Genomic DNA, 26,666 nt, shown 5'->3' with positions numbered 1-26,666 from the left:
GGAAACAAAAATGTCAGACAGACAGACAGATGGATAGATATAAAACTATATACCTCTACCATTTCTTAGAATGGGGTATGATAAAAATTTATTGATTGCATTGATTGATTGGTGTTTAACACAATTCCAGTACTATTATGTTATTTCATGGCAGTCAATTTTTATTGGTGGAGGAAACCATATTGAACAGAGAACCACAACCTTTCGTAGGAAAACTGAAAATTCTACTCAATCAAGATTGAAGTCTAACACACCTGCAATGTTTCAGATTCAAGATCACAATCTGTCTTGACAGGCTGTATTTGACTATTTAGAACACTCAGCCACAAAGTCTCTCTGGTGAAATAAGGAAGCATTGATTCAAGGGTTAAACATAACAAAGGTTATCAAACACTGTTGGTCTGATATTTTAGCCCAAATTACACAACACTCTACAATGAAATTAATTAAGCCTTTTCTTTACATAGTAAAACATTTATTTAGAGCTTAATAACATAAATAACATAAAATATCTTGTGTCACTGTAAGTTGGCATCACACTGCCTTGGTTACAATTAGAACAGCAGACGGGACCAATCCTACAATAGAAAATCACATGTTAGTCACATCATACAATTAGAACAGCAGACGGGACCAATCCTACAACAGAAAATCACATGTTAGTCACATCATACAATTAGAACAGCAGACGGGACCAATCCTTCAACAGAAAATCACATGTTAGTCACATCATACAATTAGAACAGCAGACGGGACCAATCCTACAATAGAAAATCACATGTTAAAGAGAAAGTCACAAATAATTTTTATGGTATAAAAACCACAGCATTTTTTTCTTTTTATTCAGAGTATTTTTATACTTTCTTTTTTTTTGTGGACCCTTTTGTCCATCAGTCATTTTATCACAATTTCTCTACATTTATTCATCTGCTTATTGTCTTTAAATAAGATTAATTCATTTGCGTCTCATTTAAAAACTTCAAAGAATATTCAAGGACACTAATTTTTTTTAAAGAGTGATTTTTTTTAATTATATATAATATATTGATTAATGTAAATTAAATGTATACCACCTTCTGAGATTGAAAAAAAAGCAATTAAAAAAGGTCTAGTTGCTCAATTCTGCAAATTTTTTAGCACAACTTGTAGCTTGTCAAATACTTTTCTTTTATGTTTAACAAAAACACTGAAAAATCTACTTTCTGGCAAAGTATAAGAAATTTCTCTGAAGAAATATTTACCAATGATTCACCATAACTAAACAAAATTATCTGCATGGTTGTTAAGAAACTGGCCAATTTTGTCCAAATAATTTAAGCTTGTAAATAACTTATGTGTTTAATCTTAAATTTCACATTAATGATTTGAAAACATTGATGAAAAATATTAGAAACTGAATGTGTCAAAGTGACATGAATGACCCAGTCTGAAAAAGTTGAAAATCTGCAATTTCAATAACACATGTGGACACAAACATGATGGTAGTCTGACATATCAAAAATCAGCTCCAAATGGGGAGGCATATAGAAAAAAAGACTGTATAACTGTGATTTTCAAAGTTGTAAACCCTTAATTTTGGCAGTAATTAACGGAGCGGAACAAAACTTAAGCTTTATCTGTTACTTATCATGAGTAACTTACATACCAAAAATCAGCCCAATATCTGAAAGCGTTCAGAAAAAAAGTCTGTATAACTGTGATTTTCAACAATTTATCAAAGTCCAAAGTCCGTAATTTCTGCAAAAATAAGGGGATTGAAACTTAAACTTGATTTGTAACTCATCATGGTTAACTCGCATACCAAAAATCAGCCCAACATGTGAAAGAGATTAGAAAAAACTCTGTATAATGTTTTTTTGCGGAATGACGGAATGATGGAATTATGGAATTACAGAATTTCAGAATTATGGAATTTCAGACATGGGTAAAACTTTATGGCACTGACAACTTCGTTGAGGGGCCATAAAAAACAGTAATGAGTTATCTCCCCTTACCAATCCTCAACATCCTAAAATGATCCTTAGAATTTTACTTACCTAATTGATCTAATGGTTTTTCATAATCTTCATTTTGAAATACTTTTTTAGGAAAGTTTGTCATCAAAGAGAATGGTCCTGATTGGTCAGTTCTGTTCATTTCTATGTATAATCTTACTGCTGCTAGTGGTTCCTTGGCAGAAAATGTTTGTGTTAGGGGTTGTCCTGAAGGGAACCTTATCTGTAATAGAGGAAACAACATCTTGATATAACTATATGATGTGACTGGCTAACTGATTTTTTTATAAATAAATAAATTGTTTATAACATCAACAAATCAAAGAGCTGACAGCTCTGAAGTGGAAGAAGGTGAATAAAAGGTAACTTGAATTACCATAAAAGCAGCCCCCACTTACCCAGGCTGCTTTGTTCCATTATCGTTAAAATGTATTTTTTTTCTTCAAACAAGAAAAGGTCATAAGTACATGGATTTCCCATCCGTACAATCATTTTCTATGTTCAGTTGACTATGAAAATTAGGTAAAATCTTTAATTTGGCAGTAATTAAGAAGATCATATCAAGAGGAACACATGTGTACTAAGTTTCAAGTTGATTGGATTTCAACTTCATCAAAAACTACCTCGACCATAAACTTTATAACCAGAAGCAGGACGGACGGACAGACTAGAAAACATATTGCCCATAAATGGAGCATAAAAATAGTAAGACTTGTTACATAGCTGCCAACTTTTGAAAGTTTCCATATGGGTTTTTACTGCACAACAACAATTTTAAAGGTTACAATTTTTAGCGACGTATTTTGCAAGATCTGGATTGTCTAGAAAAAGTGTCATATTTGTATGATGAACTTACATGCCTTTTCCTTAAGTCTGTTTGCATGATTCTAGTTATATATTAAATCGGTAGAAAAAATATACATGAAGCTAGCAGATCAGGGTTTATTTTTCAGATTAAGAATATTAGATGCTTGTTGAAATTTCCAATTTTGAATTATGCACAAAGATGGACCTTTAACAAGTTGGGAACAACACTCCAAATGAGGGTAACCTAACTGGAAGATCATCACAACCCACTGAAAAAAATGAGCACAAAAAAAGTCATTTATATTCATATTATTTGATGAAACTTTTCCCCAAGAACTATGCATCTATTAAGTACTGAATGGTCAAAACATCATGTTTTTTTATCGACATAAATTTTGTCGTTAATGTAACCAAATGATGTAGAAATTGTGTTTTTTCATCAAATTTCCATCAAATTGTAATGTTTATAGTTCCCTTATTGCCTCTCTATTTGAATTAAATAAAATAATAAGAAGAATCTGTTTCTTGTTTTGTTTTATTTTGTTTTTGACAAATGATTGTTCACTGCTTGCAAATGAATCATTATATTTATATATCTTATCTGTATATATTTTTGTTCGTGTCTCCATCTCCTTATCATTTGTAAATGTATAGACAAATAAGAAAGAAATAAGCTCCACATGTATATTTGCAACATCGTAAATTAATTAAAAAAATAACATTCACTAACACTTGTACTGCATGGATTTTAAGCATTATGAAAGTCATATTTGTAGAAAGCTTAAAAAGACTTAAAAACAGTGTAAAATGTCTTGCTATTTACTAACATTTACAAATTTAAATTTCAAAATTTTACTAGGATCTAACTACTAGACCTTTTATTAGTCTAGTTGCACATATTGTATGTTGAAGTCTAAACAAATGTAAACAAATTTATTATATAAACTTCAATTTAATCCTTGAAAGGAGGTCTAGATTGCTAAAATAATTTACAAATTTTAATTTTTTTATTTGTCTAAAATCATTTAAATTCATTTAATCAACATCCTTTTATGATTATTTGATTAAAATATTAATCATTTTTAGTCTTTTATCAATTTACATTTTTAAAAGCAAAATAACTGAAAACAGGATAAAACAAAGGGAAGTAACAAAAAAGTATTTCAATATTCCCAATACACATCGTTTTGATAACACAACGGCAGTTAGCCGGAGGTAAACATCGTTGATTACCAGTATGTTTGACACCCAAGTTGTCAAGTGAAGCCATATAATTATACATCTTCTTTGATGTTCAGGTAAAATTTGACACAGGTGTCAATTACACCCGTACAGTAGTAAATGTTCAAAAATGGAGTCTGAAAAATTTCATACACGGGAGTTTTTGCTCCTAAACGGGAGGTTCACTTGTATGTTACGAAGGGCATCTAATTCACATGACAAAAGAAAACCATGAATAAAGACAACACTTTATATATCCTTTTTATTTATATAAAAACAAAATCTTCTTGTCTGCAGGATTGCAAATTCGTAACTTCAAGGGCGAACTTGTAAACAGGGCGAGTTGTCCCGATACCAAATTCACGCATGCGTAATACAAATATCTACAGTTAAAACATCCTGTTACAAGTAAACAAATAACGTTCATGTGGATGAGATGAAATCTAGTAATTTACATTAATAAAAAGGTCATATTTACGATAGTGATTGTTTTACAATCATAATTTACAAATTAAATGATTCAGATGCCTAATCATGTGTAAAAATCGGTGTCAGGAATCTAAGTTGTTTTGAAATTGTAATACACAGAAACGAATGCGGCATACAGAGACTCAATGCCAAGGGTCGGCCCCTTAAGTCTTCAGAAGACTTGACGTCTTCTTCCACTAAAAAAAGTATAAAAACATTATACCAGCTGCAGGACGCATCCTGATGAGGGAATTTCTCGCTGCATTGAAGACCAGTTGGTGACCTTCTGCCGTTTTCTGTTCTATGGTCGAGTTGTTGTCTCTTTGACATATTCCCCATTTCCATTCTCAGTGTTATTATCTTGTGGATTCATCATTATTTATTGGATACCAATAATACATGCTTTTCGTGGGTACAGATGAAACACAAAGTTAAATGTCCAACAAATTACATTTTTTTTATCTTTGGCAAAACCACTAAAGAACATTTACACGAAAAGCCAAGTTTTACACCACCCTTGAAAATTAGTACCCATGAAAAAATAAATGAAGCCACAGTACCAGTATTTTTTTGTAGGTCCACTCTCAATAAAATCAACTGTGAGCTATTACTCACTAATGATAGCCCTCTTTAAGTTTTGGGTAAACAGGAAGTTGATGAGTGATGGATATAAGCACATATTATTCTGATTTTTTTTTACCTGTAATCGACAGTCTGTATATTCCTTTTTAACAGCAGGTGTAGCTACAGATGCAGCAGAAGGGGATGGTGCTGTATTGGATTTTGGTACATCTTTATCTTTGGCAAACTGAAAAAAATAGTTCAGTGTCAACCCATTGGGAATTTGTATATCAATGGACTTACGTAAAATACACACTATATTTTTCATTACATATAACTTTTTAGTATAAAACACTAGTATTTGTTAAAATGGCTTACTTAACTGGTTTTATGCATTAAACCAAATCATGATTTGTTTATTGTTGAAGGCCATACAGTAAACTTTGGTTTTTAACTTCTATATAATTTGGAAGTGGTGGTGAGTTGTCTCATAAACAATCATACCATATCTCCTTATATTCATGTAACAAGTTTAACCCTGAAACAATCTTAAATCATTGGCTAAGCCGGTCTATTTTAAAACTCAAATAGATCTGACATTTCTTTCACATTTTTCATGAAATAATTTTTTAAATTAATTTCTATTTACATGCTTTGTTAAGGTGTAATACCACCAAATCATGGTACGTCACATCCGGTTGTATAAGTAGGTCAAAAAAATATTTCCTTGAATTTGACAGTTGTAAGTAATTAATCCTATATTTTATTGCAGTAAAACATTTCTATGTCATAAACATATGTCTTGCATATATCAAAACACCATTATTTTTTATTTGGGATTTCTGTAGACGATTTTGTAATCTTGAGTTTACAGGGTGACTAAACCTTGTACACAGATAAAATAAGGGGAGAAATTTGATTGGTTAACTTCCAATGATGGAAGCTGTACATGCACCTTTGACCTTGTGAGTAATCTCATGTGTTAATTAAAGTTTCTTGCTATTTAAGTGAAACAATTCCAATCTGTCCTGAATATTCAGTTGACAGAACAAGCCATACTAAAGGGGGTGGGGTGGGGGCTTTTTCTCCTTATTTCTTATATTCTGCTAAGATAGACCATTTTCCCAGGAAATACTTAAATAAATATATAGTTATAAGTAGATGAAATTATTTTTAATGCCGTAACAACAAATTATTTACTAAAAGAAAAGCCTTTTATGTCCCTCTTTGGAACACAGGGTAAATTTGATTTTTACGTAAGGACTTATTGGAACCTCCTTGGAGTCGGTAAACTTTTATATGGATTATTCATTCTGCTAAAATGCTTCAATTACTCATTTCTCATAACATATCTACCATAACTGAGTGAAAGTTATCCCATTATTTTTAATAATTGGACTGAAAAATTGAAATTTGGAGGAAATGAGAGGTATTAATTGACCAAAAGAGACCTTTCAAAGAAAACAAAGAGGTCGACTAGTGGTATTTATCTTCCAAAAATCATATTGTGTATCTTATTCAACTGTTTGTAGGCAGTTAAAATAGATATTTGATCATTTATTGGTCCACACTCTATTCTATCTTGATGTGGCTTTGTTTGGATTTGTCAAAGAAATTTTGCTCGAATCCCTGTAGATGTCGCTTTCATTATACTAGATTTTTCTCAAACTATTGAACTGATTATGACAAAACTTAACAGAAATGCTTGAAATAACTAGAATTACAAAAGAAAAAAGTCACATTCAGTTTATTGAACAAAAATGTCTTCTTTAATAAAGAATCCTTTTAAGTGTTATTTTCATCACTAAAATTTGACAATTTTTTAAAAATGTTTAGACCTGATAAGCAAGCACTCAAAATTTACATAATTTGGATGAGATATAAATATCAGAATAATCATTAAAGACCTTTGTCAGATGCAACTTTTAGATGATCATCTATTAAATTATAATCCTTATTATCACATCCCTAAACAAACCTTTGCTGCTCTATCTCTTTTATCTTTTTCTATCTGATCTTTCACTCTTTGTCTGAAATAGAATTGGAATTGTTTTCAAATGCCATCATTCATCAATTAATGTTGATAAAACATTCAAATCTAAAATCTTCAGGATGTAAAACATATTATTGCTATTTTGTGCATTTTTCCTATGAACATTTTTTATGATAATTTTTCATATCATGCTACTTGCTTGAGATGGAAAAATTTTGCTAGAAACTAAGCAAGCGTGTGGCGTTGCTTTCAAAATTGACATGAAATTGACATCATCATGATAGGTAAAATATCAATAAACAGATTATCATTGGTCATCTCAACTCGATAGCATTTCTCGCTTTCGCTGTCCTAGCTCAAGCGAGAAAATCAATCTCGTTTAGATGATCAATGATAATCTATAATTATATTTTAGAAAATTAAACACTTTTTCTTCAATTATATAGATTAAACCATAAAGGGTCCTGGTGTACTTTGTCAATCTCTATTATGGTAATAAAACTTTAATTATTATTATTATATCACTTCATGTAATATCAAAGCACTCAAAGATCAACTTTCCCAGAGTCAATCATTTCAAGTTGATTTTACCTTGCTAATTTATCATCCATTTTTTCTCTTCTTCTTTGTTCAGCTATCTTCTTAATTTCATCTTCTTCTATTCTAAAATTCCAAAAGTGTTATAAGATTAAAGAGATGCAAATAGTAATCTGAATTTTTCATCTTTCTTTGTGACCTCCTGTTTCCTACTGGAACCTTATGTAAATAGAAAATGTGTCCAAACTTAACACATATAAGACTTAATAGTTTGTAGTTTACTGTTTATAATAATAAAAATCCTACTAAACAGTTATCTGAATGGTTATAATTAATTCCAGTACAGATCTTTATCTAAAAAAAGTTGGTTTACTGCACAAGAATACTAAACTTATTCTACCAATAATTGTGCCTGTCCCAAGTCAGGATAATGTTATTCAGTGTATGTCATTTATCATTTTTGTCACAAATCAGGTTTTTTCGTATGATTTGGTTCACATTTTGTCATGTTTTTCAACATAAACATACTTATAGTAATGGGTTTGCTCATTTATAACAGTTGTACGCTTATCTATAGTTGCTTATTTCCTAGTCCTGAAAAAAGTTGTCTCACTAGCAACCATTCCACATTTCTTTTTTCAATGTTGATGTTAATACTACTTTTTAAGAAAGTAATGTATTGTAAAGTTTAACAGCACTTTATCATCATCAGTACATACTAACTTTGATTTTATAGATACTATTTCTTTTCCTTGTGTTCTTCTTTGTTTCTCTCGTGCAGTCTGTTCTTTTTTCTCCTGCTCTTCTCTTTCTAGTCTTTTCTGTTTTAATTTTTCTTGTAACCTGGCATGTCAAAGTAAATAATAATTTTAACTGGTGTCAATGACCTTCAAAAGTGGAGGGTACCAATCTATGTTTTCTTTTTTTTAAACATGAATATGTACTGGGTGTTCATTATTTTTCTTGGAATATAAATTTTCGTGAATTTTGTGGATACAAGCTAAAGAACAACAAATTTTTAATGTTAAACGAAGAACATACATTCTTTACCTTGTAGGCTTGTTTAAAAAAATTCATGATCATACACTTTTTCGCGATCTATGAATATTGATAAAATTGAGAATGCAAATGGGGAATGTGTCAAAAAGACAACAACCAGACCATAAAAAATACAACAGCAAAAGGTGACCAACAGGTCTTCAATGTAGCGAGAAATTCCTGCACCCGGAGGCGTCCTTCAGCTGCCCCTAAACAAATATACTCTAGTTCAGTGATAATGAACACCATACTAGACTTCAAATTGTACACAAGAAACTAAAATTAAATGGACATTTTGTATTGACAAAAATAAATGAATCCACAGTAAATGTCAGATGTTAAATTATGCATTAAAATTTCTGTTATTTATAATGTATTTGTATGCAAACTGTCCAAAAATTATAATAAATAAACTCATATTTTGGTCTTATCTCCAAAAATCCCTTTAATAAATGTATAATATTTTCTGAAATTACATTATTTTGAAAGATAGATAAAAATGCTAAACTAAAAGTTGGGATTCTAGAAAATGTTGCAAAAAATAATGCCATTAAAAATTACAATGCAATTCTTTATTTTTTCTAAAACAAATACTGTTGCAGTTTACGCAATAAAAACACCATATCAATATCCGAATTTACAGTGTTGGCAATTTGAATGGGTGGCATACCTTATTTTGGCTTTATATCTTATAACTTATAACACAAATATATTTTTTTTAAAGTTAATTACTTATTCATTTGTTCTTTCTTTTCCTCTGCTGTTAATGGTTTAATGACCTCTGTGGACTCAGAGAAACTGGAATGTTGTGTTCTGGCTGCATGGGCTTGAGCCTCCATCTCAGTCCTTAGGAACTTCCCACACCTGTAACATAATTAGAAATACCTTTTATTTGAATAATAGCACAAAACCTGGATTTTCTTTATAAACAATGAACCAGAATGTGTCCATAGTACAGGGATGACCCACTCGCACTATCTTTTCTATGTTCAGTGGACCTTGAAATTGGGGTAAGACTCTAATCTAAATTGGCTTTAAAATTAGAAAGATCATATCATAGGGAACATGTGTACTAAGTTTCAAATTGATTAGACTTCAACCTCATCAAAAACTACCTTGACCAAAAACTTTAACCTGAAGCAGACGGACAAACAGAGGAACGATCAAATGAAGGAAAGAATAAACCTTAACCCTTAATTACTTAGGTAAATAAAATAAGGATAAGTGAGTCAGACAGTGACCACTTGTTTTAACCCAATTTTTTATTGAAACTATTTGAATAACTCTCCAGCTTCATTACACTAGTCAGCACAGTTGGCCACTAGTCTGATGCCCTTGACTAGTAAAACTTTATTTAGCCACTAGTCTGATGCCCTTGACTAGTAAAACTTTATTTAGCCACTAGTCTGATGCCCTTGACTAGTAAAACTTTATTTAGCCACTAGTCTGATGCCCATGACTAGTAAAACTTTATTTAGCCACTAGTCTGATGCCCTTGACTAGTAAAACTTTATTTAGCCACTAGTCTGATGCCCTTGACTAGTAAAACTTTATTTAGCCACTAGTCTGATGCCCTTGACTAGTAAAACTTTATTTAGCCACTAGTCTGATGCCCTTGACTAGTATTTATTTAGCCACTAGTCTGATGCCCTTGACTAGTATTTATTTAGCCACTGGTCTGATGCCCTTGACTAGTAAAACTTTATTGAGACTAGTAAGCATTATCGAAATTTGGTTTAGACACATAAGAAAATTATAAGAATATTGGTCTTCCACTAGTAGCTGGAAATGATTCTGGTGGATACTGTTAAACCAACTGGATCCTGTTTTCATACTTACTCATCACACTTGAGTGAGTTTGCCTGAACTGGTCCTACTGGTTCACCAGAAGGTTCCCCTCCAGCTGCACTGTCACTAGGTCCTGGTTCTTGGTTGGATGTTTCCATTGGTTGACTACTCTCTGATTCTAAAATATTTAAAAAAAAAAAAAAAAATATTTACAGAGCATAATAAAATACTAGGAATTGGTTAATTCAAATTATACTAAGTATGACTTCATTGAATTTGTGGTAAAGCAAGGATTTAAATATTTATAAAAATACTCATTTCCTATAGGTTCTTTGTAAGAATTTTGAAAAAAAACAAGGAAATCAAGTCCAAGAAAACTATCCTCAATCCACAAATATTTCTATGCATAATTAAAGGAATCCACAGAGATAATAAGGGTTAAATTAGACTAAAGGCTCTAAAGAGCCTGTGTTGCTCACCTTGGTCTTTGTGAATATTTAACAAAGGAAACAGATGGATTCATGACAAAATTGTGTTTTGGTGATGGTGATGTGTTTGTAGATCTTACTTTACTAAACATTCTTGTTGCTTACAATTTTCTCTATTTATAATGAACATGGCCCAGTTAGTTTCAGTGGAAAATGTTAGTGAAAGTTTACAAATTTTATGAAAATTGTTAAAAATTGACAATAAAGGGCAATAACTCCATAAAAATTGTGTGTTCTGTCCAACACCAACTGTATGCAATGATTGTGTTCTACTTGTGTAAATGTATTTCAATGTTTATTAACCATGCTGACTGATTGATTGATTGATGGTGTTTAAAGCCACTTTCACATTTACTACATGTGTACTCCTATGATGCAATGTTAATTTACCTGAAGATTTACCAAGTGTGTGTCCTACAGGTGCTACAAAGGGTTCATCAATATCAGCATCACCTTCATGTGCAAACAACCTATGAATAACAAGCATAAAAGTATTTTATTACAAAATGTAAATCATACATGTAAATGATATCATCCCATTTAAAATTCACAAGCCAAGAGTTTGGGAAATATGATATACATGATTGTTCATTGAGAATAATCTGAATATTCACAATATTATTGGAAAGATACAGCATAGCAGGTTATTTTTGCTAACTAAACTTGTTTCCCAATCCACAATAAATAAATATGTTTTAAAAAAACCTAAAATAATGAGACAGCAATATTACAACAATTTTTTTCTCCTAAAGTTCATTGATAAGTTTATATATTTAAGACTATCTTTGTCAGCCTTCAAATATTTGAACGTGTGCATGGTCTGTATTCATCAGACAAAACCAAAGGATTCCATGATGTCTTTTTAACAATGTTAAACAGACATGACAGAGCGTTTTCTACGGAAGGGAATATCCCACATAATTAAACAATTCTTAAAATAACAAATGTTTATTAATATGGCAGATATTCTATTCCATATATTCTAACATCTTAGCTTTTACACAGGATCATTATTTTTAATCAGATTAAACTTACCAGTCCATCGCTAGCTGTACACCTTTGTAACTTGTTTTGGCAAGTGCCCTTTCACTGAAATATAGCATGTATAGCAAACATCATTATAAGAAAAGTTCTGAGTAGTTGTTGTTTCAATGTGAAGTCATTACAAAAGTGGTATCACTTGTCATTTTCTATGCATATGACTAAATCTTTACTGACGCAAATTAGATATTTAATATTCATAGATATTTTGTAACATTTTTGTTTTGTTAACCTACTAATTCACAGATAAAATTTCTATGTCCATGTCAGATCTCTATCATGTGTCTATTGAATTTTAACAGTATAGAATCAGCTAGTGTTTATGGTGTTGGGGCAGAAATTGTAATTGCAAATTTTGTTGTAAATATCATGAATATGTTTATGTTACATTATCATTGACACTTATCCTCCTTAAAAGTCTCTAGGCCTGCTTTGAATAATCATGATAATGGTTGAATTTACCAATACACATGCTAGTCCGAGATTACTCTGACGTCCGACGGCTGTTTTGTCTAGCTAAACAGCCGTCAGAGTAATCTCGGACTATACACATGCATGGCATGATGTGGTACTCCATGTATATGCACTGCTCAAACTAGTCCAAATAATTATGACATCTTGGAAGGTTATTTTAAATTTTTGCTTTGACATTGACGCATTCCAACAGCAGACACTGGACATGTCAGACATGCTAGACGGCATATGATGCATGATTATTGGTAAAACTGGACATCCTTCAATATAATTCAATGCAACACAAACACTGAAGCAGGTATGTACATTCTATTGGGGGCATCCATAACCTTTTTTGGTTTATTTCCCTTATAACATGAAAAGGTAAGTCATGATAGAAGTAGTGATTCAGGGAAATTGAAAGTGGACTGGATCATTTTTTTTTAAATAAATTGGTCCAAATAACACTTATCATATAACATACGCTCTGTTTTGGGTAAATCCCATTTCCATCAGTGTTTGAACATCAGTTGAAGACATGATTAGGTTTTGTTGAAGTTATAAGGGGGTAGTATTGTAAAATGTAATTTCAGGAGTTTTCAAGTTTCATTTCAGTTTAGAAGGGAGGCAACTCCGGTTAAAATATAAAGGTAGGAAGTTATTCCGGACTCGAAGCGGTACTTAATTCGTAATTTTAGTTCTGAAAAAATTAAAAAACACCGTATAAAATCGGCCGCACATTTCAACTTGATGACATTTGTGCAATTCAAAAAAAAACGTTCATCAATAAAAATATCCTCATTCTGGAAATGATATCACTCAAAAACCACACTCACAATTAAGACTTTAATACAATTTTTAAAATCAGATGATATAACTGTTATAAAAGTTGTAAACCGTCAACCTGTCAACAGGACAAAATCTTGGAGTCAAGTTGCCGGCATTTGAATCAATAGTACTAGAGCACACACATGATATCGCGGATCCGTGACTGAATTAACGTATATAACTATTCGCAAGCCTTATTTTAGTATTAGTATTGTCATCTGATAAAGTCATGGCGATTATAAGATACACAGTTTTCAGTCTGCTTTCAAATCTTTCTGTTTGAACCCGTCGAACTGGAACTTATCAATTATTGGTAATATTAATTATTCGGAAAACAAAAGGTCCTGGAATGGAGTATTTTTTTAATCAACAGCATTGTCCTACATTAGTTATAAATAAAGATGAATTCTTTGATTCGCTGTTTTACGTCATGCCCGCTTACAAATTGAAAACTGTACCTATACGCCTTTTTTTTTAGTCGAGATTTTTAGTATTCGTATTGTTATCTTAGGAAGTCTTACTGATTAAAATACTACAATAGGTAACAATTTGACAATTTAGTAGTGTCAAATTGTTAAAAATTTACTGTAAAGGACAATAACTCCTTAAGGGGTCAACTGACCATTTGGGTCATGTTAATTTATTAGTAGATTTTACTTTGCTGAATATTATTACTGTTTACAAATTATCTCTATCTATAATAGTATTCAAGATAATATTCGAAATTTCTTTAAAAAATACCAATTGGGGGCAGCAATATTGACTTGATTAACAATATAACTCCTCAATAGATTTGCTCTAAATGCTTTGGTTTCAGAGTTATCTACATTTCCCCCTTATGTTCTATTTTTAGCCATGGTGGCCATCTTGATTGGTTGGCTGGGTCACCGCACATATATTTAGCTCACCTGGCCCATAGGGTCATGTGAGCTTTTCTCACCACTTGGCATCCGTCGTCGTCCTGCGTCCGGCGTCGTCCGTCGTCGTTAACTTTTACAAAAATCTTCTCCTCTGAAACTATTAGGCCAAATTTAACCAAATTTGGCCACAATCATCATTTGGGTGTCTTGTCCGATGACCCGGCCAACCAACCAAGATGGCAGCCATGGCTAAAATAGAACATAGGGGTAAAATGTAGATTTTGGCTTATAACTTTGAAACCAAAGCATTTAGAGCAAATCTGACATGGGGATAAAATTGTTAAATAGGTCAAGATCTATCTGTCCTAAAATTTTCAGATGAATCAGACAACGAGTTGTTGGGTTGCTGCCCCTGAATTGGTAATTTTAAGGAAATTTTGCCGTTTTTGGTTACTATCTTGAATATTATTCCAGATAGAGTTAAACTGTAAACAACAATAATGTTCAGCAAAGTAAGATCTACAAATAAGTTAATATGACCAAAATGGTCAGTTAATCCATTAAGGAGTTGCCCTTTATAGTATTTTTTTTACCAATTTTTCGCATTTTTTTTTTAATCTTTTACAAAAATCTTCAACTCTGAAACTACTAGGTCAAATTTAACCAAATTTAGCCACAATTGTTATTACAGGAACATTAGAACACTTAAAAAGGAAGCATGTTATGGATATATAGATTATTTTTAAAAGAAAGAATTTAAGTAATTAAGGAACATATAGAACATTAAAACAAGGGGAAATTATAGGAACATATAGAACATTTAAAATGGGAATAAGTGAGGAACATTCAGAATATATAAAAGGAAAACAATTTCTCTATAAATTTGAAGATAGAAGTTTAAAGAAGGAAAATGTTGTTGTTTTTTCGAGAGAGTAAAGATTTAATTATTTTTAAACAAGTGTATGTGACTGCTATTTTCTCACACTGCTGCCAAATGCATAAACATTTTAAGATGGTAAATGGCAAGGTAGTACACATGTAGTACAACATAGCTTTTACATAATTTCTTAACGGATGTAAATGACTGTGCATAACAAAAATTTATCACGACGGTAATAAGTATAAAAAAGAAATGTGGTACGATTGCTAATGAGACAACTCTTCAAAAGACATCAAATGGCATTGAAATTAACAACACAAGGATACCGAACGAACTGTAATGATAAGCATAGCTAATATCGCATAGTCAGCTATAAAAGGCCCCTAAATGACAGATAATTTTTAAAAATGAACGGGTAAACTAACTATGAATGTGTTGTCTTTTTTCTCTTCCTATAGCCTAGCCTATAGGTGTTGTCTTTTTCCATTCCTTTGGCCGAAGTGTTATCTTTCCTTCATATCTATTGGCCTAAGTATTGTCTTTTTTTTCTTTGCCGTTGACCTGTTTTTCTTCAGTACGATTTTCATTTCCCATTAGCATGCATGCATGTTGTTCTTTCTTGCTTGAGGGATTACAACTGTCGGAACTCTAAATACTATAAGTGGACGATACCTATGCAGACTAAATTATGGTCCTTCAGCAACAGAAAGTACTCAGCTTCATCTACAGAAAATAATAGAATTATGAAACATATAGTATATGTTTTATTAATTCACAAAAAAAATGATAAATCTATATACAAGTATATTCATGTATACTAGTATATATACATTTGCAAGCATTCACGATATGTACATCAATTTGAAACTCGATGACAACATAACTGGTTAGAAGCAAATCTTAACCAAACTAAACTGAATCATGTTAATGCTTTTATTTTGAGTTAAAGGGTTCAATCAACGTAGTCACTAAAGACTACTGTACACACACATAAAACATGTTCTCGGTTAAAGTATGAATGGTAAAGCATATGAGCACCTCGCTCTATTACAAAATTTGAGCCGAGATTATTGGGATATCAGACAATTTAAACGAGAAATCTAATGGGGCCTAATCTATATACAATTTAAGGAATGAAACGCAAATATTTTATACAGCATCTAACGACAACATGCAATGAAATAGAAGCTTGGAACAGGCACATACAAAATGCCCGGCTGGGTTAAACATGCATGGATTAAAAAAAGTTTGCACTGAGTCGCCAAACCCTACCACTAATTGGGATGTGGAGAAGTGGTCTTCAGTATAGCTCAACAGAAGTAGGAAAAATGATCAGTTGAAAATGCAGTGTCTTGACTTTGGGCTATTAAAAACTGCCCACTGTACGAATTGATGTAAACAGAGACATATATACACATGTATATATGTCTCTGATGTAAACGTGAAAAATCTGAGAAACTGAAAATCTCTCGAGACAGTAATAATGAAGAAAATTATGACTACTGTTGATATTCGTATATATCTCGTTTTGAAAGCAATTATTAAATTAACGCTATAGTCCATTATAAGCTGGGAACAGTATATGTATATCTGTTCCTGATTATAAGTTATTACCAATTTCTAGAATAAAAAGTAGACTCCATCAGAGACATATAATTATATGTCTCTGACTCCATGTACTAACAAAGCGGTATATCAAAAAGATGCAGAGGATGAAATACATTTTTTTGTTACAATACCCCATTTTAGAAAAACAAAAGAAAAGAAATAATTTTAGAAATAGAAACAAAATACGTCAAATATTAATATTATTGTAATCTGAGAAAGTTATTGATTTTTTAATCAATAATTATGTTCAATATTAATCATGTAATCATGTGTACATATCATAATTTCTATTAATTATTCTGCTCTTCTTGTGCATCGTAATTGGCAAAAACATCTTATTCCTATTCTTCGTATTTTTATACCATTAAACATATTCAAATTTTCCCGCATCAAACACTTTCCTATCTTTACCTTAATTGGCATGTGAACTCTCCAATGTGAAGGTAGAAGTGCCTGGGCTGTCATAGGATTTGGCAGGCTAATTTTCGTAAGTAAAAAAATGTGAAGAATTTCTTGTATTAATCGCATATTTAAAAAGAAATGCAGGTTTGCTTGCATTTATATATACAGTTTTAGACTACAGCTGTCTAATGCTGCATTTAACCCCAAAATCAACCGTATATTGCCTTCAAATACCATGTGTGTATTTCCCAAATACTGAAAGTGAAAAAGTCAGTACTTCACAACATGCGTATTAAACTCAGGTAATGAGGTATAGCCTAGACTAATACATGGATGATTTTTTTCGCATTCAAATTATAACTTTTCCTTGGTATCTTTTGCCTTTATTTTTCAACAGTAAATTAACAATGTAAACAAAGAAAGTTGTGAAATTTTATTTATTCCAATTTCCAAAAGATTTAACACAGGGGTCTATGACAAGGTGTTTTTCAGGTGTTCCTATGGATAATTAACACGGCAAATGGTTATATTATTATAATTTATCACATTTTGAAAGGTTAACCGCTGTCACTTGGTGACCCCCAATGGATCCGTAGAGGGTTATTAAATTTCAGAGGGGTTTCATGACGTCATGATTTGTACTAAAAAATTCAGAAAAATTCCAGCGTGCGAAAAAAATGTTATACCATTTTAAAACTACTGACCCCCTATACATTTGTAGCTATGGATCATTGAGGGTGATTAAAATCCACAGGGGATTCAGCCTGTGGCCTGACCCTCTATAGAATTTACCATGACCATGATGACTACAGGAATATATACCATAATATAATAATTCAGTACACAAATTGCATCCCAGGCAAACAAAGCAGTGGAAATCTTACAAGCTTTCTTAGAGACAAACCATTTGTATTTTTATGATTTGGCATTTACAATGCATCTGCACTTTTTTCACTTTATATAGATATAGAAATAGAAATTTAGATATATACACAAAATGTTCACATGCAGTATTTTATAAATATCAAAAATTAAAATCTGCTGAAACATCACAATGGGACATTCTAAAAAAGTATACTTACATTATTTAAATAAATATGCGATAAAAAAGCAGATAAATGTGTTTCAGGGATCCATTTCTTACATGTCTTAAAAAACTGGATAAAAAACAAACATTGGACATTTGGTTATACCATTTTGATGTATGCAAATTTAAACATCAATTCAATTTGGGAACTCCTCTGGAGAAGAAACCCAATTAGGAAAAGATGGCTTATAATTATTCCCAAAAAGACAACTTTTTTACCAAACAGTGCAGTCTCAGTAGTAATTGTGCATGAATACAAGATGAGAAACACTCATTTAAACATTTTTCATGCCTAAAATGACTATGTTTGCAGATTTTAGGGTCTATTTATGTATCATCACTGAAAGTAAGGGGTCCTATTTCAAATGAGGGTTTGCCTCTTGAAAGGGATTTATAGACCGTAAATTGAAGTTCCATTCAAATTCAGGGTTTATTATAAATTTCCCAATTTGATAAAATGATGCATATTTCCAAATAAAAAAGGGTAGAGTAAGGTAGCACTCCACAGTTAGAAAATAAAATTGAAAATGAACCACAAAATGTTTTATCATATCCTATTCCTGGATTTCTAATACATAAATTAATTAAACCTAACTGTTTGTGTTGTACATTTTGTACATGTGCATATGCTTGTATAATCAGTATCTTCCATAGATTTGATTTTCAAAAGTTAAAAGGGTGAAAAATAATTCCTTTTATGTGTATCTATGGCAACATTCTGCATTTATTTACCATAAAATATTGCAAAAAGGGGAGTGAACATCATGTCCCATTCCCCCAAAAAATTTGGGTCAAACTAGAATTTCAATGCCTCTGAGTGATACCTTTTCAGAAACTGTTTACATATATACATCTTCCTAATGATCAAATAAAAAATGGGTGTCTTTCGCCTCATTTTCCCATAAAATCTAATCACAAAGTTTGTGCGATAAAAAGTTGGAAAAAAACATTACAATAGTTGCTGGACCAATTTATGGTACGAATATGCAAATACGGACTGTCAAACAGAAAACAGTCTATATTACATACATAACATAATCTTGATGTTCATATAAACCCAATACGAGGGCTATTTGATACTCAACTATCCAAAAATGAATTTTATTGCACACTAGCTCTCATATTTGAAAAATCTACAGTTCTGTGAGAAATGAATTATCTTAATACTATCCAATGAAAACATATGACTTCACTGGCTTGATACTTAGGGAAATATACATCATGATAAACATTTGACAGTGTCCTAGGGAAATCTTTCTCGCCATAAAGAATGTTACTACATTGTATTTATCTATAGAAAAGATAGAAATCCCTACATATGAAACAACATACATACATTTAAAGCTTGAGCAGGAGTTTATCTCACAGTAACTCTATCATATGTGTGGAATATCAAATGTATCAATATGCTTTCATGGTTAATCTTTTCAGAAAACTTTAGATTTTTATAACAAGCACAATACATGTATAAATTATGCTATTGAAATTTATGAATGAAAAAACATTGCTGTATTGGATGATTTTTCTACAAGCCCTCCAAAAATTGTTATCTAGGAATAAGTTTATTGTGACACTTTCTGGAGAGAGGAAGTGTTGATTCAGATATAGATATCTTATGATTTTATTCAATGGTTCTGATGAAAAATACTTAACTTTAGGAACACTGATCTAACAACATGGGAAACATCTAAGACTATTGAAACACGGAAAATTTGAGCGAGGGCTTTCTTTTTCTCTTTTTTCATTATAAAAGATTAAATAGTAAATGTAACCACTCTCATGAATTGATTTGAAGAGAATCAGGGAACTGAACAAAATTTGATGAAGAATGTGCAAAATTAGAACCTTAAAAAATAAAACAACTAAATATCAGTGTTTGATTTGTCACTTGCAATTAAACAATCAAATCGCATCTTTGAAAATGAAAAAAAAAGAGATAAATAAATGTGCAAACACCTTTTAAAACATGTTATGTCTTTGTTGAGTTTTTATATGTACTATAGATAAAAAAAAAATATATTCATTGTACATTTACAGGTTTGACATTTGAACACATGAATGATAAGTAACACCAAACTACATCTAAAATTTACATAATTTTAATAAATTAAAATATTTTGGCAGTGGTTCATGAGACATGTATTATACCTGTGTACAGGTATGTTTGGATACTGTCCAATCATGACTAGATGTGTTGACCTTAGGGTCATTAATACATCAATGGACATGTACAGTCCATGGTCCATTAGTTCAGATATACATGTATGTTCAGAAATATTTATAGGTTAGGATGCTAATTGATTTATGATGCTGTATATGTATAAATGAAATAATATATATATCTATTACAATAAAGTTTTATATTAAATTAGTATAATTATTCACAACCCCAAAAGGCACTAGTTAGCCAGGGCGACTATGCGAGTGCTGTATGCATGTAGCCAGTCAAGGTCGTTAAAAACTCTCATCATCATCATATTAAAGGTAGATTAACATGACGATGTACATCATTGTACATGTATCACTATCAGTGGCATATTCAAAGTTTTTGAACGAGGGTAGAAAGAGGGGCCTGTGCATGTAATTCCCAATAGTAAAAAATTATTATTTGAAAGATTTTATACTAAAAAGTAAAAACAGTTAACCTGAATACATGGTATTTAAAAAAAAGTATTATTTGAACAGGGGAGGGGGGCTAACAACCTCTACTCCCGATGGACCAGCCACTGTCTGTACATGCATGTCATGTGTATGCATAAAAATATAGCGGTAAAGAAAATTTCTCATTTTATTACTTGGTACATGTACATGTATGTATAGATACTGTAACACTTCTGATAAATTCCTTTCCTGATTTTGGTTTAAAAACAATAAAAACCGAGATGTGGTGTTGATATATATATGCATTTTCAGTATTATAAGCATGATAAGTGTTAAAATATTTATTTGGTAACATTTACTTCAATATTACAAGGATTATATATGGCTACCAACATTCAGAAAATCTGAAATTTAAAGAATGTGAAAACAGTCATTTTAGTAATTATCAAAACAAGATAAAGATTTAGTTCCATTAAACAATTAGAATCATTATTGATATATAATATATGAACAGAAAGCTACAATACATGTATATTTTTTTTAAAGCCATCCCAATCCTTTCTACATGTTCCTACTTGAATACCTTTCAAATTCTGTCAGTATTTTTTTCCTTCAATTTTTGAAAGACTGTATTGTTTAGATAATGTTACTAATTGATTTGTTTATTTGGTTTTAAATGTACAGTGCAACCTGTCTAGCTTATCCAACATTCTGCTTTAACCGACACATGTTTATGGTCCTAAAATAATTTATATGCATATCCTTGCAGAAAAAAAAAACAGTATTCTGACTCCCAGCTTAGTCTGTCTTTCTTTCTGGTCCCGTAGTGTGTTGGATAAGACAGGTTACACTGTAGTGTATGTGACTTTTTTTTGTCTCATTGGCATTTATTCCACTTCTACTTACTATCATTTGGCAAGAATACATGTAAGATTGATTAAAATCAGTAATATCCTGTGATAAAAAATATATTTTTCAGAATACAATTTTCATACTAAACAAAGATCTAGAATATGCCAGGTCTAAGAACATAAACATGTAGTGGCTAGCCTACAGAATTGTCAATATTTTCTTGAATTATTGACATAATGAAACTAAATTATTTGTAAATTACAGTTGTTTTATTGTGCGATTATATAATTTCCTCACTCATGTACAGTGAAACCAGCATAACTGATACTGAACCCTTAGTAGAAGTTGAGGTTTTTTTTCTGTTTAGAGAGACATGTTCAGTTGATATATATATATTGCGAAGGTTCAAATTGATGTTAATATACAATGTACTTTGGAGCACGTCTGGATTAGTCAAGTTTCCAGTTAATTTTAGTCAAAGGTTCAATAATGTAGGTTTCAAAGTTGATTGATGTGTCATTGACCTTTACCCCTCAACTTCAATGTGCTAAATGTGCATGTAAGAATAATCAAGTGCATGTTGATCTGTCAAATATTTACATGGCCTTGATATTGTTATACATGTACATTTACAAAAGGTTCTTTTATTGAAAAAAATTGTGCACCCTTTCATCCCTGGCCTTGACTTAAACCAATACATTATAAGGTCAAATTTAATCCAAGTCATAACTTGGACATGACCTTGACATAATACACATGTAATATTAGGTTAAAGAAGCAGGTTTATGCCTCAAATACAAAATGTAGTGAGTTTCAAGCCAAATATTGAATTGGTTTCTCATTTAACAGTTTCTTATCTAGAAATGTATGTTATAAAGCTTTCTGTACATTCTAGCTAAAGATTAGGGATTTGTAACCGTTTTCTCAAAAGACTTTGCGCGATATAGCCTTTTTGTGCTAATGCGGCGTAAAGCAACCAACAATCAATCAATCAATCAATCCAAAGACTTCGGCTTTTTCAAACAAAAAGACTTGCAGCTGTAATACATCTAAAAGTGCTGGAAGTGAAGTGAAACAAATGAACTTAATGGACTTTTTTCAAAGGTTCTTTTGAATAGTGATAAAAAAAAATGAAATAAAATAAGGGGCATACATGTGCATGCCCTGTTACTCAGATCAGAAATTAATTTAAAATAAATGATTTTGAACTTCTAAGCTCAGGTAATCGGCTGTAGGCTCTTTTTTGAAATTCAATATGTGTTGAATTACCAGGGTAGCAAAGCTAATGCTAAAGTCACTATGTAGAAGTGTGAAAGGTATAGACATTTTGAATGGTTTGGCCTCAGCTTTTTATTTTGCTTTATTCAGAATTTGATTGAACTGGTCAACAAAAAATGCAAAAAACAAATTTATTATCCCATTAACAATACTGTGATTATTATCTCTTAAGTTTTAACAATTACTTTACAAACTAAATACTTATTTAAACCAGAGTAGGTGACAATTGGAACAAGGGGGTATATATAATGACCACATTGATATTACTTATTGCTAAATATTTGTTCCACTCCATCAATTACATCAAAAGAATTTAAAAATTGAACCTGTAGGCACATATTTTATTTACCTATGATTATTACCTGGGAAGACTTTGGTATGTGACCTGCCATGTACTTATTGTCAATAGTATTTTCATTGATAGGTCAAAATAATATGTACCTACATATACATGATATACGAAGCTGAAAACTTTTTGAGTCTTTCATCTGAAAATAAGCTAGGGATATAGAAATCTGAATGAAGAAAAATGTTTTTGCTTTTTTCGTTTTGAAATGCATTTTTTTGCTTTCATTAAAAAATAAGTCGGTCATCTAAATAATCTTAAGAATGTACATTTTTTCTGGATAATGTATATCAAGCAAGGGTAGCTGATAATTAAATTCAGGTCATTCATAAAATATCTTCAACACTGTGTACAATGTAATGTTATAAATTCCTTTAAAGAATTTGAACTTAACTTCATCCCTCAAAGCTGTGCTGTTTCACCCTCAACTCAACTCTACTTTAATGCACATGTTTCATTGTCTTTTGAAAAATTCTGGTCTAGCCTTCTAAAGAGGATTTAGGTCTTTTAAGGACTTCAAACACCCTAAAATATATATATATAGTGAACATTTATAACCTTCTTTTTCTGACATCTAAGATCAGTTAGCTGAAGCTAAATTTCCAAAAAATATTTTTTCATTTACTTTGATTTTTAATAGTCTTATTTTACAGTCAGTTTGATTTCAGATATTTTCCATATTATTTCTTTAGGAAAGTCTATGTCTTTTTGGCAGACAAACAAGTTGACAGAGTTATTACTCATGCTATGAATGTAAACTTGGCCATCATTTCATTTGTGTTGACTGTACTACTGGCTTTACAATAATCTCTTTCCTATTTTCATATGTACAAATAAAAAATGTAGCTTATGTCAATTCTTTCTTGATTTTATCAAGAGTTATGAACAAATAATTACATTAGATGTAAGTTTCATTATAATACGTTATTCTGATTGGCTAACATGTTATTTTATAAACAATTGCATCAGACAATAACATTTATCATGCAGGATGACACGAGGTCCCACAAAAAAGTGCACAGGTGAATTTAATAAAACTGGATAAAAATCGTGTTTTCATGATTTTAGCTAAAAAAATGTAATTATAAGTATTGAATACTTCTTTTTGAAACTTTATAGGGTTGTAAAAGCGTTAACAGTGCGCTTCATACAAAATGTACTTCGGTAAACGCTTTTACCACCCAATAAATTTACAAAAAGAAGCATTCAATTCTTAAATGTATAATTACATTTGTTAAATTATTGCTTAAACTTAAATCTTTTAAAACAGAAGTCAAGTCCTTAGACCCCCCCTTCCCTCCCTCTTTTTAAGTATTACAGATATTAAAGATTATTAAGTAGGTAGTCTCATGCTAGATAATGTCTACATATTATGGCTCTCTGAGTTAAGGTCAACCTCACATGGAAGACCCTCCATTTTTCTTGTATCATAGATGATATAAGATTTAGAAGTAAGTCTATAATTGTCAGATAATGCTGTCATATAGGTCGACCTTAAACCTCATCTTTAAGAGCCTTGTTTTATTTTTTCTTTGTACAAAATGTGGTGTCTACATGTAGGTCAACTTATAATAATTCAGACCCGCCCCTCTTTCTGTGAAGTTTTTTTTGTAGTATATACATATACCGGTACATAAAGTACTGGTTTAGTAGGTAGTCTTGTGTCAAGGTCAACTTTTAAGGCCCTCCTCTCTTTCTTTGTAGTATGTACAGATATAAGTGAAGTCTCGTGTCTAGGTCATGTATGTCACCCCTCCTCTCTGTGAAGTTTTGTTTGTAGTATATACAGATAGTAAATATGATTTAGAAGATAAGTTTATTCAGTGCTCTATGATAACAGATGCACATCTGTTAATTATGCAGATTTCTATTTTCCCAGCTGTTCCACACATTGTATGAATGAATGTATCATCTTTGTAATGATGATATTAGTTTAATTAGCTGATGAAAATGTAATTATTGTCTGTAATATTGTACAATAGAGAATATATTTAAAATTGATAAATTGTGGCTAGGTACAATGAAATTTTTAAAGGGCCTAAAAGGGGGGAGGGTGTTGATCTTGGCCATTTTATCCCCTTTAGAGTTATATGCAAATTAAAGGCAGTACATGTACAAGGTGAGATAATTACACTTTACATTATCAATTGCAAACTGTATACAAAAATTAATATTTATTTAAAATTTTCCAAATGTAATATTTAAAATTTAATTTAGATTAGTTCTTGTCATGGTACAAAAATGTGTAATTTTTTTTATCAAACCCCAAGGTGGAAAAGCAATAAAATTTATGATAAAAATGCTGATTTTGTTTCTTCATTTAAAAATAATTTCAACAAATTAAAAAGAATTTATATTATTAGTTTATTGTTGTAGACTGGTCATTTAAATAAGAATCATCAGTATCATGGAGGGGATATTGTATTTAAATCAGTTACATGTAGATTATAAACATAAGTAAAAGTTTACCAGATAGATATTTAATTGACCTGCTGGGGTGAGTAATATTTGGCAGAATATATTTGAATAGATAAGTAAATTTGTCAGTTTCTCAGTCAGCCTGAGGATCATGTGATAAGTAAGTAATGTTAAAATTGAAGGAGAGGCATTTTACAAGATGTAGGATGTTATACATTTGGTTGTTTATTTCATATGTTTTTTGCATTTTATAAATGGCTCAAAGGTATTGTTATGAGGTGTACCAGATTTCATTGGACTTTGTTAGGCCACCCCTTAAAATGATTGTTTTGGGGCCCACACTTACCTGACCACAGTTAGGAGGTAAGCAATTGATTAATCTATAAATTAATAATGTGTTTTTACAAAAAAAGATTTAAAGTAATTATATAGTAAAATTTGTTCAAAATTTTGTAGCAAATGAGGTTGTGTTTATTTTAGCGATTGCACTCAATAAACCCGAATATCCAATATCCTAGATTCTGTACCAAAAATAGCAAAAAAAATAATTTACCCCAGCCTCACTTTGAACAAAATAGGACAACAATCTAACATTCTTTTATAATGTCCTAGACATTCTAAATGAATTTATAATGTCCTAGACATTCTTAATGAACTTTCATATTATTTTTTTTGGCCTTTATTTTTGTAGATGAAATTGGATACCCTACGTACATTAATCATGCTTTTCAATAACATATGATCAAATCGCTGACCCCCCTTCCTAAATTATTGAAAACAATCAAAACAATCAGTCTGCATAGACAATAATATCTTGGTGTAAATTAGAAATAACAGATGGAGCTAATACACTCATAGGTGTATCTCACATATATTGTCACAGCTGTTAGTCTGCCTACCTTTATAGATAGAGCAGATTCTATGATTAGTTGTGGAAATTTCTTTAATGTGTAATAAGACCCATTACAAGTTTGTGCAGTTCTCTGTTATTGATTAAGTCTGGGTTAAGATTTGTATTACAACATACATGACATAATACAATACAATAAATAATATATATTTAATTTTTATACTGTAGAAATATTTCTTTATATATTGAGAACTGCAGGTTCTAAAA

General features: G+C 31.0%; 2 protein-coding genes across 6 annotated transcripts in view; one reads left to right on the top strand and one right to left on the bottom strand.

Annotated features, from left to right (window-relative positions):
* Positions 1 to 453: 453 nt before the first annotated feature.
* Positions 454 to 13,038, bottom strand: LOC134710092 (UBX domain-containing protein 1-like). Its single transcript, XM_063570282.1, has 11 exons — positions 12,874 to 13,038; positions 11,931 to 11,984; positions 11,286 to 11,365; positions 10,459 to 10,585; positions 9,352 to 9,483; positions 8,305 to 8,424; positions 7,636 to 7,707; positions 7,030 to 7,081; positions 5,191 to 5,298; positions 2,037 to 2,217; positions 454 to 578 (listed from the first exon to the last, which is right to left on the bottom strand). Exons 1-11 carry the CDS (start codon positions 12,927 to 12,929, stop codon positions 535 to 537), a joined length of 1,026 nt encoding a protein of 341 aa, XP_063426352.1. The 5' UTR covers positions 12,930 to 13,038; the 3' UTR covers positions 454 to 534.
* A 3,952-nt stretch (positions 13,039 to 16,990) lies between these two features.
* The window catches only part of LOC134710089 (filaggrin-2-like), a 37,303-nt gene continuing 27,627 nt past the window's right edge, over positions 16,991 to 26,666 (top strand). For all 5 annotated transcript variants that reach the window (XM_063570280.1, XM_063570279.1, XM_063570278.1 and 2 more), the window contains exon 1: positions 16,991 to 17,052. The gene's annotated coding sequence lies outside the window, so the exon portion shown is untranslated. The remainder of the gene's footprint in view (positions 17,053 to 26,666) is intronic.

The sequence above is a fragment of the Mytilus trossulus genome, chromosome 3, assembly GCF_036588685.1.
Source record: "Mytilus trossulus isolate FHL-02 chromosome 3, PNRI_Mtr1.1.1.hap1, whole genome shotgun sequence".
Lineage (NCBI taxonomy): Eukaryota > Metazoa > Mollusca > Bivalvia > Mytilida > Mytilidae > Mytilus > Mytilus trossulus.
Note: the sequence above shows the minus strand (reverse complement) of the source record. Positions and strands in the feature narration are given on the sequence as shown.